Source organism: Carassius gibelio, chromosome B3 (genome assembly GCF_023724105.1).
Source record: "Carassius gibelio isolate Cgi1373 ecotype wild population from Czech Republic chromosome B3, carGib1.2-hapl.c, whole genome shotgun sequence".
NCBI classification, from domain to species: Eukaryota; Metazoa; Chordata; class Actinopteri; order Cypriniformes; family Cyprinidae; genus Carassius; species Carassius gibelio.
In genome coordinates, this window is record NC_068398.1 from 43798818 (window position 1) to 43815066 (window position 16249).

The following is a 16249-nucleotide window of genomic DNA, read 5'->3' on the forward strand; positions in this document are numbered from 1 at the left end:
GTGCAGCGAGTTGATTTACTCGTGTGTCTCCTAGTTTATGTCCACTCAGATTTAGCTCGCTCAGGAGTAATGGGTTTTTATTGTGGAGAACTTTAGTCAGATATTTACAGGCTTTTTCTGCATCAGGACTTTGCAAAAACCTGGACATAGAAGTACATTGACTTTACCTGCCAGATAATGACTTATTTTCACAATGTTGTGAAAGGGACTTTATTCAAATCAAATATTTCATAATTGACTTTTAATTCTATTTCAGCTAAAATTGCACATTGTTATTTTAATAACACTCACCTTAGTGTCTTCAGATGACAGTTGGGATCCTGTAGTAAATCACAGAGCTCCTTCACTCCTGATTTTCCAGGATCATTTCCCGTGAGATCCAGCTCGATCAGGTGTGAAGGGTTTGATCTCAGAGCTGAAGCCAGAGCTTTATAACCTACTTCAGTGATTCTGCAGTTACAGAGTCTAGAATAAAAAAATACAATAATTCTAAATAATTCAAATTCATTCATTACATGTATTAGATAAAAGTGATACTGCAGTTTGAAAGCCTACAGAAAATAAGAACTACATTTAAAGGGGTCCTATTATGCTTTTTTACTTCTTGAATTTTAGTCAGTGCATAGTGTGTATGTTTGGGCATAAAAAGATCTCAAATCTCAAAAGTCCACTCCAGGGAGATCTTTATATATATATGTGGTGTAACAAAGCGGCTCATTTGAATATAATTTAAATATCATTCCTTAGCCATGTTTAAGAATCGGCTTAAAACCCCATCTCCTCCATCTTTATTTGACCCTCTAACTTTAGCACTCACTATTCTACACTATTCATAAAAAAATTTAACTACTTTGCTAATCTTTTTATATTCTATTTTATTTTCATTTATTATACAATTATAAAAAAAACTAACACTAGCTTGCTCTATTCTTTTTATTCACTGTCTTCATCTGTAAGTCGCTTTGGATAAAAGCGTCTGCTAAATGAATGAATGTACAGTATTGTTCAAAATAATAGCAGTACAATGTGACTAACCAGAATAATCAAGGTTTTTAGTATATTTTTTATTGCTACGTGGCAAACAAGTTACCAGTAGGTTCAGTAGATTGTCAGAAAACAAACAAGACCCAGCATTCATGATATGCACGCTCTTAAGGCTGTGCAATTGGGCAATTAGTTGAAAGGGGTGTGTTCAAAAAAATAGCAGTGTCTACCTTTGACTGTACAAACTCAAAACTATTTAGTACAAACATTTTTTTTTTCTGGGATTTAGCAATCCTGTGAATCACTAAACTAATATTTAGTTGTATGACCACAGTTTTTTAAAACTGCTTGACATCTGTGTGGCATGGAGTCAACCAACTTGTGGCACCTCTCAGCTGTTATTCCACTCCATGATTCTTTAACAACATTCCACAATTCATTCACATTTCTTGGTTTTGCTTCAGAAACAGCATTTTTGATATCACCCCACAAGTTCTCAATTGGATTAAGGTCTGGAGATTGGGCTGGCCACTCCATAACATTAATTTTGTTGGTTTGGAACCAAGACTTTGCCCGTTTACTAGTGTGTTTTGGGTCATTGTCTTGTTGAAACAACCATTTCAAGGGCATGTCCTCTTCAGCATAGGGCAACATGACCTCTTCAAGTATTTTAACATATGCAAACTGATCCATGATCCCTGGTATGCGATAAATAGGCCCAACACCATAGTAGGAGAAACATGCCCATATCATGATGCTTGCACCTCCATGCTTCACTGTCTTCACTGTGTACTGTGGCTTGAATTCAGAGTTTGGGGGTCGTCTCACAAACTGCCTGTGGCCCTTGGACCCAAAAAGAACAATTTTACTCTCATCAGTCCACAAAATGTTCCTCCATTTCTCTTTAGGCCAGTTGATGTGTTCTTTGGCAAATTGTAACCTCTTCTGCACATGCCTTTTTTTTAACAGAGGGACTTTGCGGGGGATTCTTGAAAATAGATTAGCTTCACACAGACGTCTTCTAACTGTCACAGTACTTACAGGTAACTCCAGACTGTCTTTGATCATCCTGGAGGTGATCATTGGCTGAGCCTTTGCCATTCTGGTTATTCTTCTATCCATTTTGATGGTTGTCTTCCGCTTTCTTCCACGTCTCTCTGGTTTTGCTCTCCGTTTTAAGGCATTGGAGATCATTTTAGCTGAACAGGCTATCATTTTTTGCACCTCTTTATAGGTTTTCCCCTCTCTAATCAACTTTTTAATCAAAGTACGCTGTTCTTCTGAACAATGTCTTGAACGACCCATTTTCCTCAGCTTTCAAATGCATGTTCAACAAGTGTTGGCTTCATCCTTAAATAGGGGCCACCTGATTCACACCGGTTTCTTCACAAAATTGATGACCTCAGTGATTGAATGCCACACTGCTATTTTTTTGAACACACCCCTTTCAACTAATTCAACTAATTGCCCAATTGCACAGCCTTAAGAGCGTGCATATCATGAATGCTGGGTCTCATTTGTTTTCTGACAATCTACTGAACCTACTGGTAACTTGTTTGCCACGTAGCAATAAAAAAATATACGAAAAACCTTGATTATTCTGGTTAGTCACATTGTACTGCTATTGTTTTGAACAATACTGTAAATGTAAATGTAATGTATTTACTTTTGTACTGTACTTGTAGCGCTTAGGTTATAAGAAAAGCGCAATATAAATAAAATGTATTATTATTATTATTATTATTATTATTATTAAGCCTTTTGTGCCAGGCTGGGGAGAAAGGTATTGTAATAATTTAAATAATGTGAAAAATAATGTGTTTTTGAACCACCAAGCACAAGAGCAAGTTCTAGTGCATGCCAAAAACAAAATCAAGACTCTGTAAGATAGCATAATACGACCCCCTTTAATTTCACAGTGTGGTTCAAGTTCATTACGGCAAAACAGTCTGAATACCAAAATGTGACAAATCACATTAGAGCTACATATTTAGCAGATATACAAGTAAGCCTGGTTTCATTCTTTCATTAATGTGTGGATTAATGAATTAAAATAAATACTAAATTCTGATTGAATTTAATAAAATTGAATTTAATATAAATATATTTTAATATATTTATATGGGCTTGTATTATTTGTTATTTTATCTATTGTATTTATTGATGAGTGAGTAGTTAGTTATTTTTTGTGAATGGTTTTAACCGGGCCTCAGTGTCTAATTTCGTTCCAGCTCATGTACATGCTTTGGAATGACAATAAAATCCTTTACCTTTAAAAAAAAGTATTTATATTTTACTCTACATGTAAGAAAAATGTAAATATAAAGCAGTGTTTTTATTGTTCTTTTTAATCTTTTGTTTAATATATTATATATAATTTTTTATTAGTCAAGCATGCAGAGAAACAGATAATACTGTTTTTGAAAGCTTATTGAGGTTATTGCTAGCTTATGATTTATGTATGAACATTTACAAATTGGTCTACAGATGGATGGGAGTATTTACATCTCAATCAATCTAAATGTATTTTCATGTTATATCTACACTTTGCCACAAAATACCCTTTGCTTTATGGAAATTCAATAGAGCTCACATAAGCCCTGTCATGATAAAACATTTTTGGTGTGCAATATAATATTTTTATTCTATCGGTTTCTTTTTATTTATCATATTATTTAAAATTCCATGCTAGGTGTACTGTGTTAAGCTAACTGAGACTTGTTATAGCACTTATACATCATTGCTCTTTTTGTTGTTTTTGATTGCTTCCACTGTCCTCATCTGTAAGTCGCTTTGGATAAAAGCATCTGCTAAATGAATACATGTAAATGTAAATAAATGTAAATATATCGACCCAGAAATAATGGATATAAAAACAATATTATTGACTTTTTAAAAACGTGTCTGTATATATGCCTCAAGATGGTACGAGGACAGGACACAGAAAAGCTAAGGCTGGGTGTGCCTCCTCTGGGGGCAGCTTTTGCAGGTTCACCACCTGATTCCTGAAAAGAGTAGTTGTAGCCTTGGGCACGTAGCCAGGCTGGGGCCTCAGGATTACCAGGGAGTCACCTAAACTCTAGGCACGATTCATTGATAAAAAATTTGTGCAGGTCCCCTGCCCTCTTGATGGAGGCTAGTGCAAGCAGGAGCAGAGATTTATTGATAGGAACTTCAGCTCAACTTACTGCAAAGGCTAAAATAGGCCCTGCTTGGGTCAGGTCCCAAGAGAGTAAAGAACTCATCTAATATTAGTTTACATTTAGTTTACATTCAAAGTGGATTGATATCTCGAAGCGAGATTTCAATTCATCTGTCACCGACGTGACTCGAAGTGACCAACTGAAAAGGGAACAAATGCAATCACACACGATGGTCATGTTTGACTATAACAAAAAAATGCTAAACTTTATCAAATAGTGTTTTTATTATTATAAATTTGTCTTCTAATTATAATTTCTAAAAAGGACTGCACAATATTGGGAAAAACTGACGTGGCAATATTTATTTTTTACTGCTATTTGTATTGTGATGTGAAAAGATTTTCACCAGATGACTTGATTAGTTCAATTTTAAAAGAAGAAAACTTTACAGAATGATTGGGTCAATTGTTAAGGGGAAAACATCTGCATAGAAAATAATAAATTACAGAAAACTGCAAAAGAACAAAGATACAACTGAAATAAAAGCGCTTTAAAGTTCTTAGCATTCGGTTTTAAAAAATGGATATTCATATGTAAAGTAACACTGCATAATCTCCACTGTATGAATTAAACATAACTGAACTCAAAGAACCTATTTATCTTTAATTAAGTACTGTGTTTAGCACAGTAGACGCAAAAAAGAATGGGAATCTACTTCATTGTATATTGCATAGGTAGTGAGAGTCATGTTTTGGGACCCCCTCAGGAGTGTACAATGAAAATAAATAAGAAGGAAGAAACATCTGTATTTACGTTGATACATCATACATATTTTCTGACATCCTCTCACATTTGCCACATCAGCACCTGTATGTGAAATATTTGAACATGATGCAACAGTACCCTTCACATAAATGTCATGTCATTATAGTGCTTAGCTAATGCTTTAACTATTTTTGTGTGCTTGTGTTGTTTTGTTAAAGTGCATAACGAACATCATCACAGTATTTGTGTCTACGTGTGATGCTCATCTTTCTCTGCAAATGGGCTGTGAAAACTCTACAAGTATATAAATGTATCAAATAAGAATTCTGAGATGTCCTGGTTCATTCTCATAGATGTTCTTGCTGGAGTCTCTCCTGAATCTGTGTCTGACTCTGGTTCATACCTATACGACTGAACTCATTGGTGTTCTCTAGCTCTCAGTCATATTTCTTCTACCGACCTCATTATCATTTAAAATGATAGGCACCAAACCACCTCTTTTTAAGACCTGTCCCAAAAATGACATTTTATATTAGTTATAATAAATGATCTGTGGGGTATTTGGGCTGAAACTTCACAGACACAGTGTGGGGACATCCGAGACCAATATTACATCTTGTAAAAAAGGACATAATAGGTGCCCTTTAAGACCAAAGGCACAGATCCAATGAATAATATGCATTCATTTTCCGCTTCAACTGTTCACTTTACCTTTAGACATAAGTAACTATGTTTATGAAATAATTGTGGAGACTAGCATTTGACAGTTTTGTGTGCATGTGTCCATTTATAGCATAAAAAGAGACAAAAGATAACTAATTTTGCGTTTAGAGACAAATTCAGGTCTCTGTTTCATTTTCTCACTTGTATGTGTAAACTGACATGATTTAAAAATATGCACAGGTGATACACTTTCACTCTATGATGGTTAATCTTTACAATTCATCCATGGAATTACATGCATCTGAATGCATCTCAAATCACCTCCTAAAGGGGTTTGAGTTATCAGATTGCATTTAAAACTGTTTTTTCATGATCAGATAGCCATTCAATCAGTGAAAATGTAAAGAATGAGGTGGACACATGTAAACAAGGCCCTTATTTAATTATTTTTTCATTTATGGAGGTAAACAAATTAATATATTACATTCCTGAAATTTTCACTGTAGCTGTTGGTGAAATGAACTCACTTGAGTATGTTTAGCTCACACATAGGATTCTTCAGTCCCTTACAGATCTCTTTGACTCCTGAGTCCAGCAGACGGCTGTTGTTCAGGTTCATCTCTTTCAGGATTGTTTTGGAGGAGAGAATAGTAGCTAGAACTGAACAGCTTTTCTCTTTCAGCTCACAATTATTCAGCCTGAACCCAAAAATAGCATTATTTATTATTCAGCACATATTCAACAGATCCACAAATATATTATACAAGTCTTTTATAATGAAAATAGAGAGAAGTTATAATGTATAAATCATGTACACTCACTTCATTTTCTCCACTTTGCAATGGGAGTCCATCAAAAATCCAGAGAGTTTCTCTCCATCCAGATCTCCTAGTTTCTCTCCACTCAGATCCAGTTCTGCCAGTAATAATGGACTTTTACCCAGAACTTTAGAGAGATATGCACACGCTTCCTCTGCAGCAGGACTTTTCAAGAATCTACAGAAAGCAGAAGAGACTTTAGACTAGATAGTCATGTTACAATTTCACATCTTTTGTAGGTCCCATCCTACTTATGGGTCCAGTGTGGTATTGATGATAAGTGTGATAACTGCAAACAGTTTTGCTAAAAAAATAAATATATAACCATACAAATCAGGGAATAAAGTAGCATAATTGCTCTAAATTCTATATTTATTCATGTTAATAGCTATAATAAAATAATGTGTCAGAAAACCTGAGTTTCAGTTTCAATTAATTCAGTTGTGTGAAGGTGTTAAATTTCTGTAAACTGAGTTGTTTTCATTCTTGTTTGTCATTCTAATTCCATAGGACCCAGTGGACCCAATCTCCTCAACCTAGCTGAAAACATCTGACTCTGGGCTTTTTTAAAAAAAATTATTTGAAGACAAATATCACCTGATAGTTGTTAATTTACAGGATTCATCCCACTGTAAATCAAAGAAGCCCTCCACTCCTGATTGTCCAGGATCATTTCCTGTGAGATCCAGCTCTATCAGGTGGGAGTTTGACTTTAGAGATGAAGTCAACGTTTTATATCCTTCTTCAATGATACTGCAGTCTGAAAGTCTATATATATATAAATATATAAAAAAGGCTGTTAAGTATAGCAGTCAATGTTTTTTAATAACACCAGCTTCATTTAAATGTGTAAATATTACATACAATATTTAAAGTAGCAAGTAATCAAAGAAAAAATGAAAATTATATATTAGTCTCCATAGACATATTGATTTGCATAATTTCATTTAATCATGTAGATGTTTTGTAATATATTCTGTATCTTTGTGAATTTGTGATATTTAATTTTGCTCTGTTCCTGTTTATCCTCTCATTTTTCCCTGTTCATCTACATCTTGTGTTTTCTGTGTGTATTGTCTGGTGTTGTTCATTGATGGATGTATGATTGGTGTTCACATTTCTGTTCTAGCTGCTCCATTGTCAACTTGATTACTTGTGTTATGTTGATTTTGTTGTTATTAGTAAAAAAGTTCATAGAATCAAGCAAAAGCACAATATACAGAATACATTACATAAAATAATTGTATATTTACATCCAGAAATGCACATAAATGAAAATACATACTTCAGTCTCTCTAGTCTGCAATGTGGATTTTCCAACAGATGACAGATGTTCTCAATTCCTGAATTTCCTAGTTTATTCTCACTCATATCTAGCTCTCTCAGGTTTGAAAGGGTTGCATTTAATGCTGAAATCATAGTAGCACAACCTTCTGCTGTCATACTGTTATTATTCAGCCTGTACAAAAAAAAGAGACAGTAAATATTCTTCAGTTCATTTCAAAACATTATTTAAGGAACAATGATCCAAGCAAGTAACTGGAAATACAAAATATCTTATTTTAAACATTTTTAACAAATTTTACATGTAACATGTTAAACCATGCACAATACTCACTGGAGTGTGTTGAGTTTACAGTGTTTGTCCTGCAGAAGAGAAGCGAGCTGATTCACTTGTGTGTCTCCTAGTTTATGTCCACTAAGATTCAGCTCTCTCATGAGTAACGGGTTTTTATTGTGAAGAACCTTAGTCAGATATTTACAGGCTACATCTGCAGCAGGACTCAAAAACCTGAGTGCGTAAATGATGGCAGAGTTAATTTTAGGGGAACTGTATTAGACACTTCATTTTCCTAATATTTATCTATAAATAATTAATCTGCTTTTTATCTGTTATATTTTTTCAACATGTCTTACTTTAGTGTCTTCAGCGAATGCTTTTGACTCTGTAGTAAATCACTAAGTTCCTTCACTCCTGATTGTCCAGGATCATTTCCTGTGAGATCCAGCTCTATCAGGTGTGAAGGGTTTGATCTCAGAGTTGAAGCCAGAGCTTTATAACCTTCTTCAGTGATTCTGCAGTCCGAAAGTCTAGAACAGGAATAAAATTGTGATATTTACATGATAAATCAGTTATTCATTCCATAAATGTCAATCAGTGTCAATCGTTAAAAAGTAAATTGTTTACGAATTCTGTTTCTTTAACAAATTAAATTTCAAACAAAACCCATGCAGGACAGATGGCAACAAAATTACTAGTGACCTTTAATATATTATACATCAACTTTTCTCCAGTTTACGGTTTGCTTTCAGTCCAATAATAATTTACAATACATTACTTAGTCACATAATTTGTAAATATCTAAAACAAATCAATTTCTATTTTGTTTGAGATCAGTGTCTTGTCTTATCACACAACTTACCTCAGTATCTCCAATTTACAATTTGGACTTTCCAGTCCAGGACAGAGCAGCTTCACTCCTGAATCCTGTATATTATTGTTGCTTAGGTCAATATTCTTCAAGCTGCTGCAGCCTGAACGGAGAACTAAAGCAAGAGCTGAACAGCTTTTCTCTGTTAGCGCGCAATTGTTGAACCTGAATAAGAAAAAATCTTAATTTATTCACATTGTAAATTGCACAATGTAAAATAAAAGTGTCAAACAGATTTGTATGTATTCACTTCAAAAGCCATTTACTTACATTGATAGACATGCATGAAAACAAAGTTTCACTGACAAATTTGCATAAGGAAAATCAGTCTGCTCAATATAACAACAAAAGTAAAGACAAACTTAAACATGAATAAAAACTTTAGAATTAAGCATTTCAATCAATCTGCACTCAAAAAAATATACATCATATGCCGTTGCCTTTCAATATCCTCATCATCAGTAATGCATTCAGTGATGAAATGTCCAAGGTATTTTACTTTCATACGCACAGTAAGACTCTTATTAGACAACTTGAAACTGAAAATTGTATATTTTTATCCGCCTTAGTTCTGCAAATCATAACCGCACTCTTATCAGGATTATATAATATGTTCAAGATGGTAATCCGAACACATATTTAAAGGCGTTGTAGACCAGCACTGCTAGGACTAAACACCACAAATCATCTGCATACATAATATGATTCACTAGAATATTCCCAATCATACACCCAGTTTTACAAGCATTAAAACATTCAGATTGATCATCCATGTAAAGATTAAACAGAATTGGGGACAAAATCCCTCCTTGTTGTCACGCCATTGTTAACCCCAAAAGGGACAGAGACTGTATTGCCCCATTTTACTTGCATCATCTGGTGGGCATACCAATAAGCCAGGATTCTGGTGTATTCTGGCACCTGTCTTTGTCTCATATTTTAGAAAATAACTTTGCATGGTTAACCCAATCAAATGCTTTAGATGCATCAATGAAGCACATAAAGACTGATGAGTTTTTATCTCTATACTTGTTTACTATTTCCTTTAATGCATAGATGCAAAGATCAGTACCATGTTTAGCCTTAAATCCGAACTACTTGTCTGTAGAATCAATAAACACATTAAACCGATTGTCACTATCATTAGCTGGAGTGCCTATAAACTCCAATAGACGCACTTTTTTTGCTTCCATCAACCACCAAATGTCACCATATCATCAATTTTTACACTAGTACCTTTCATACTGTTGCACCACACCTGAACTACATTCCCAATGAGTCACTGCATCACAAATCACCTTACCACACCTGCACCTCATTCATCAGCCAATTTCCTTGCCACACCTGCACCTCATTTACACACACATATAAGCAGCACAATCACTCTCAGTCTTTGCAAAGTCTTGTTTAGCCCCTTCTAGCATTTCAGAGTATTTTTCCTGTGTTTGTTCTTCCAGTGTCTGATTTTGGATAATGTTACGGCGGATTCTCTGCTTCCTGTGACTGTTATTGATTTTGGATTTCCCTGACAAACCTGACACCATTACTGATTACTGCCTTCCTGACCTCTCTGTTTATAAAGAACTGCAATTGGATCCAAACGTCTCTGACTCTCTCCACTGTTACAAAGTCAAGTCACCAATGATCTTTGTGAACAAAGTCGAGTCACAAATATTCTTCATGAACAAAGTCAAGTCACCAATGATCTTCATGAAAAAGTCATGTCACCAATGATCTTCATGAACAAAGTAGGCACCAATGATTTTCATGAACAAAACTTGCCACCAGTCTTCATGAACAATGTCACGTCACCAATAATCTTAATGAACAAAGTCGAGTCACCAATATTCTTACAAATATTACTACAAGTGTGACTGCATCATATAATAACTGCTGTTAATAATGTTCATCGTCTGGCTGACAATGTCCTGTATTAATCATGAACAAATTCGTCGCCACCAGTCTTCGTGAACTAAATCAAGTCACATTTGATCTCCATGAGCCCAGTCAAATCACCAAGGATCTACCAGAGCATCGTCATGTCTCAGCAGAACTTCCAGAGCCTCGTCACGTCTCAGCTGAATTTCCAGAGCCTCGTCAGGTCTCAGCTGAACTTCCAGAGCCTCGTCACATCTTGTCTGTTACACCCAGCAATGTTGACCATGGAGATTGGCTGTGAACTCTCTGCCTGTCCTGTCACGGCTATGGAGGCCGTTTGGGAGTTCTCTTACCCTCTCATCGCGGCCACGGAGGCTGCCATTAACCTTTTTATGTTCTCTGTTTCAATCCCACCTGACCAGACTTGCTCTCCTGTGCCATCGACTCCACTGTGGTGGTCCTCCGCTCTGTCCTGGTGGGCTTCTCACCCGTCTGCTCTGCTGTGGTGGTCCTCTGCTCCGCCCTGGTGGGCTTCTGTCCCATCTGCTCGGCTGTGGTGGTCCTCTGCTCCGTCTTGGTGGGCTCCAGTTCCGCCTGCGCTGCCCTGGTGGGCCCCAGTTCTGCCTGCGCTGCCCAGGTGGGCTCCAGTTCCGCCTGCACCACCTTGGTGGGGTCAAGTTCCGCCTGCTCTGCCCCGGTGGGCTCCAGTTCCACTTGCTCCACTCCAGTTGGCTCCAGTTCCGCCTACTCCGCCCTGGATTCCTGTTCTGTCTGCACTGCCTTGGTCCACGGTCAATCCACTTCCACATGGACCTGGCCTTCCAGCCCTCCCCCTGTTCCGCATCCACTCCACCGCCCTCCTAGATAGTTTAGAGCAGGGATAGGCAACTTCGGTCCTGGAGGGCCACTGTCCTGCAGAGTTTAGCTCCAACCCTTATTAAACACACCTGAACAAGGCAATCAGTGTTTTCAGGTTTACTAGATAGATACAGGCAGGAGAGTTTTTATGAGGGCTGAATCTAAACTCTGCAGGATAGTGGCCCTCCAGGACCGGAGTTGCCTATCCCTGGTTTAGAGGATCTGGAAGCCGCTCCTTGGGGGGGATATGTCATGATCATTAGATCACAAGCTATGGAATATCGCGTTCATTATTGAAGGCGATTCATCTGCAATACTGAACACAATATTGCGTAACTTGTCAGTGATCTACAGCTCTGTCTATTAAATGCTGCTCCATTTGAAAGCAGGTGATGGCGATTTACCACTAATCAGGGAACTGGCTTTACTGGCAAAATGCGCGTGACAATTGCATGTGATATATCGCCATCCCTATGGCCTAGTGGTTAGAGTTTGAGTTCTAGGCACCGAACCCCCAACTGCTCCCCAGGCGCTGCAGCATAAATGGCTGCCCACTGCTCCAGGTGTGTGTGTGTTCACTGATGTTTGTGTGCACTTTGGATAAGTGAAATGCAGAGCACAAATTCTGAGTATGGGTCACCATACTTGGCTGTACGACAAGTCACTTATTTTCATTATTAGACGTTGCTACAATATACTCAAAATTTATCACCATAGACAGAGGTATGTAATCAGTTGTTACTGTATCATATAAGATACTGGCAGCCATATCACCCTGCAGCCCAAGACTGGTTGCCCACTGAAACTAAATGACTAGTAACCCTAATTATATTACACATCAACTTTTCTCCAGTTTGTGGTTTGCTTTCAGTCCATCAATAATAATTTACAATACATTATTTAGTCACTTAATTTGTAAATATCTAAAACAAATTAATTTCAATTTTGATTGAGATCAGTGTCTTATCACACAACTTACCTCAGTATCTCCAATTTACACTTTAGACTCTTCAGTCCTGTGCAGAGCAAACTCACTCCTGAATCCTGCAGATTATTGTTGTTCATGTTCAGCTCTTTCAGACTTGTATCTGATTCAAGAACTGTGACTAGAGCTGAACAGCTTTTGTCTGTTAAGTCACAATCATTTAACCTACAAGCAAACATATACAGTGAAGTTCATAGATTAGTATTTCTCAGAGATAATTGCTACATATAATAAACAAGCTTGAAAAATCTGTAGATTGATTATTTGATTAATTAGGGCTAAGTAAATTATTGTTTTCTTTATTTCAATGAGAAAATGCTATGCCACATCCTGCTCAGTGTTGTCTTCCAATAATGTGCAATTTGAAGGCTATGAAAACACACATTGAAAAATCATCTTAACAAGCTATGCTAAACGTTATGTCCAAAAATACATTATGACCTAAAAGAAAACTGGTTGCACATTATTTCAAAGTCACTAAATTAATGATCAAGAAAAACAAAATACAAACTAAATATTAACAGGTAAAAGTTACATTCACTTATGTGAAAAAAAGTATTCATATATTAAACACCCACATTGTACAGAGCATCTGCCAGGGTCAGGTTAGATTTATAAATTTTTCCCCACAGCAACAGAGTCTGTGTCCTCTGATATATTTTAAATTGTAAAGTGTTTTTCACTATAGTAAAGTGCCAAGACTAGATGTTTTCAATGCACTGCACAATAAATGTGGTTAATAATTAAATTTTCATTTATGATTATGATTAGTTATTTTAGCCAAATATCATACTATATAAGTTGAGTCAAGTCATTGATGAGTGCAAAAATATGACAAATTACTTACAAAGCTTTTTTGGAGGTTTTTATGACTGGTGATAGTCGAATGAGACACTCGTCTGATTTCTTGAATTTCTGAAGCTCAAACTCCTCCATCTCCTCCTCTGATGTCAACAACACGAAGGCCACAGCAGACCACTGGGCAGGTGAAAGATCAGCAGATGAGAGACTTCCTTTGCTAAGGTGGGTCTGAATGTCTTTCACCAGAGTTTGGTCGTTCAGTTCATTCAGACAGTAGAACAGATTGATGGATCTCTCTGGAGACAGATTAGCTTCAAATTTCTGCTTGATGTACTCAACTATTTCCTCTTTGCTCTGTTCATTGTCATCTTGCTGTGTCAACAGACCTCGTAAGAGTGTTTTTTTAGACTCGAGTGACAAACCAAGAAGGAAGCGAAGGAAAAGGTCCAGGTGTCCATTGTCACTCTTGAGTGCCTTGTCCACTGCAGTCTTGAGCAAATCAATCATAGTCTCCTTTTTGTTTTCCTGTTCTAAAGAGTCTTGAACAAATGGACTTTTCTTGTTCATGTCTAGAAACAGATGTGCATAAAGAGCTGCAATAAACTCTTGAATGCTCATGTGAACAAAGCAGTACATGGTACCAATATTGATCCCTGTTTCCTCCTTAAAGATCTGGGTACACATGCCTGAATACACTGATGCCTTATAGACGTCAATACCACAGGCTTCCAGATCTGTGTCATAGAAGATCAGATTGTTTTTTTGCAGCTGATGAAATGCCAGTTTCCCCAGTGATAGGATGGCATCTTTATCCCAGGAAACATCTGGTCTGTATTCTCCTTCATATTTTCGTCTGCTCTGCTGGATCTGAAAGCGGAGAAAGTGTGTGTACATTTGTGTCAGAGTCTTGGGAGTGTCTTCAGTTTTTGATTCCAGCAGTGTTTTGGAGCCGTCAGTAGACTGATTGTTTTTCACAACATTATTTCTTTTCTCCTCTAAAATGTTCTGGAGAACAGTGGCTGAAATCCAGCAGAAGACTGGGATGTGGCACATGATAAAGAGACTCTTTGATTGTTTAACATGATCAATGATTTCTCTGGCCATATCCTCATCTGTGAATCTTTTTCTGAAGTACTCCTCCTTTTGTGCATCATTGAACCCTCTGACCTCTGTGACTCGGTCGATACATTCAGGAGGAATCTTACTGGCAGCTGCTGGTCTGGTGGTAATCCAGATGAGAGCAGAAGGAAGCAGATTTCCCTTGATGAGGTTTGTTAGGAGAACATCCAGAGAGGCTGGTGATGATACATCAGACCATGTCTCATTACCAGCAAAGTTTAGAGGAAGACGGCATTCATCCAAACCATCAAGAATGAACAGGACTTTCAATTTATCTTTTGAAAGGTTCATTCCTCTCGTCTCTGGGAAAAAATGATTTATGTGGCTCAGTAAACTTTGTGTTTCTTTGTCTTTTAAATTCAACTCTCTGAATGGAAGTGGAAATATGAAGCTAATATCTTGGTTTTCTTTTCCCTCAGCCCAATCCACAACAAACTTTTGCACGGAGACTGATTTTCCAATGCCAGCAACTCCTTTTGTCAGTACAGTTCTGATCTCCTTGTCTTGTTCAGGTGCTTCAAACAAATTGTTGCATTCAACCTGTATCTCTTGTGATTCATAACGTCTGGAAGTAACTTCAATCTGTCTCACCTCATGTTCAGTATTGACCTGTTCCCTACAACCCTGAGTAATATAGAGATCTGTGTAGATGCTATTCAGAAATGTGGAGTCGCCTTGCTTTGCAATTCCTTCAAACACACACTCATACTTCTTCTTCAGGTTGCGCTTAAGTTGTCGTTGATAAATGAAGACCAGCTCATCTAAACACAGACAACAAAAACACTTGACTCTACAGTCCTTTTCCAATGATATGTTATAGTGACAATATGACAGATGGTCATAAGTATCTTACCTTTTAGTGTATCTGCAAGTTTATCTTCCTTCATAGTTTTTAGGAAGTAGAGCCCAATATCAAGAGCTGCTTCTTTGATTTTACACATGTCCTGTGTAAAATCCTGCACAAAGTATTGTGTGTTCTCTTTTCTTAAAATTTTCTTAAACTTTTCCAGCTCTTTCTTTACAAAATGTATTATTTTGTTCTCAAGGCCCTAAAGCATAAAAAACAAAGATGTCAGGAACTATTACAATTTAATTTCATTTTCAGCTGTTAGTCCCATAACGGGGAGTGCAGGTTAACCTCTTAGCCAGCACCCCGACGCAGGCGACCTCAACACCCCTCTACTCGCCTGTGTCAGTGTTTACAAATAGATCAAATGAACCGGGAGAAATTTAACCTTGACAAACTATATATCATTATAAAGATCTAAGCCTCAACCATCGACAACAGATTGCCGTTTTTCAATTGAATGCTTATAAAGACTTTATTTGCTAGATTTGGATAAGCAGTACACATCAAAACATGAAGAATAAAAACGCAGTACATAGCAAATTCGTCGTAATTACGAGTAATAAACACATCCACGGCTGTAAATCCCAGTTTAGTTAGGAAGGTAAGGGTCCACTAAACGACATCTCATGAAGCACGTTTAGTCCAACGAAGCAAATAACGTTGTAATATTGATCATAATTCCTTTGTTTACGTTTCAGTTCTTCAGAGACAGAATTGTTTGTTTCTGCTATGGAATAACTCATGCTCAGAAACTGCGTCTTGGTAGTAAAAAAAAAACAGCATGGTTTTGCAGTGTACAGTGTCACAAACAGAATGAGACGATCCACAAAAAAAAGTTAATGAAAGATAGCGAAAGATAGTATATTTGAATTCTGGCGCTCTCTCGTGTCAGCTTGTGATGCGCGCTCTGACACACTTGTCAGCTGATGGAGACAGAACTTAGCGATCTTCTT

At 36.9% G+C, this 16249-nt stretch overlaps 1 protein-coding gene across 1 annotated transcript in view; it reads right to left on the minus strand.

The window, feature by feature from the left end:
- The window catches only part of LOC127953044 (NACHT, LRR and PYD domains-containing protein 3-like), a 120548-nt gene extending 105215 nt beyond the window's left edge, over window positions 1–15333 (minus strand). The window contains exons 1-8 of the mRNA XM_052551939.1: window positions 15300–15333; window positions 13374–15207; window positions 12521–12691; window positions 8797–8970; window positions 8291–8464; window positions 7992–8165; window positions 7659–7832; window positions 292–465 (exon numbers count right to left, since the gene is read on the minus strand). Of these exons, the coding sequence (XP_052407899.1) occupies window positions 292–465; window positions 7659–7832; window positions 7992–8165; window positions 8291–8464; window positions 8797–8970; window positions 12521–12691; window positions 13374–15207; window positions 15300–15333 (2909 nt within the window). The remainder of the gene's footprint in view (window positions 1–291; window positions 466–7658; window positions 7833–7991; window positions 8166–8290; window positions 8465–8796; window positions 8971–12520; window positions 12692–13373; window positions 15208–15299) is intronic.
- Between the last annotated feature and the right edge of the window lie 916 nt (window positions 15334–16249).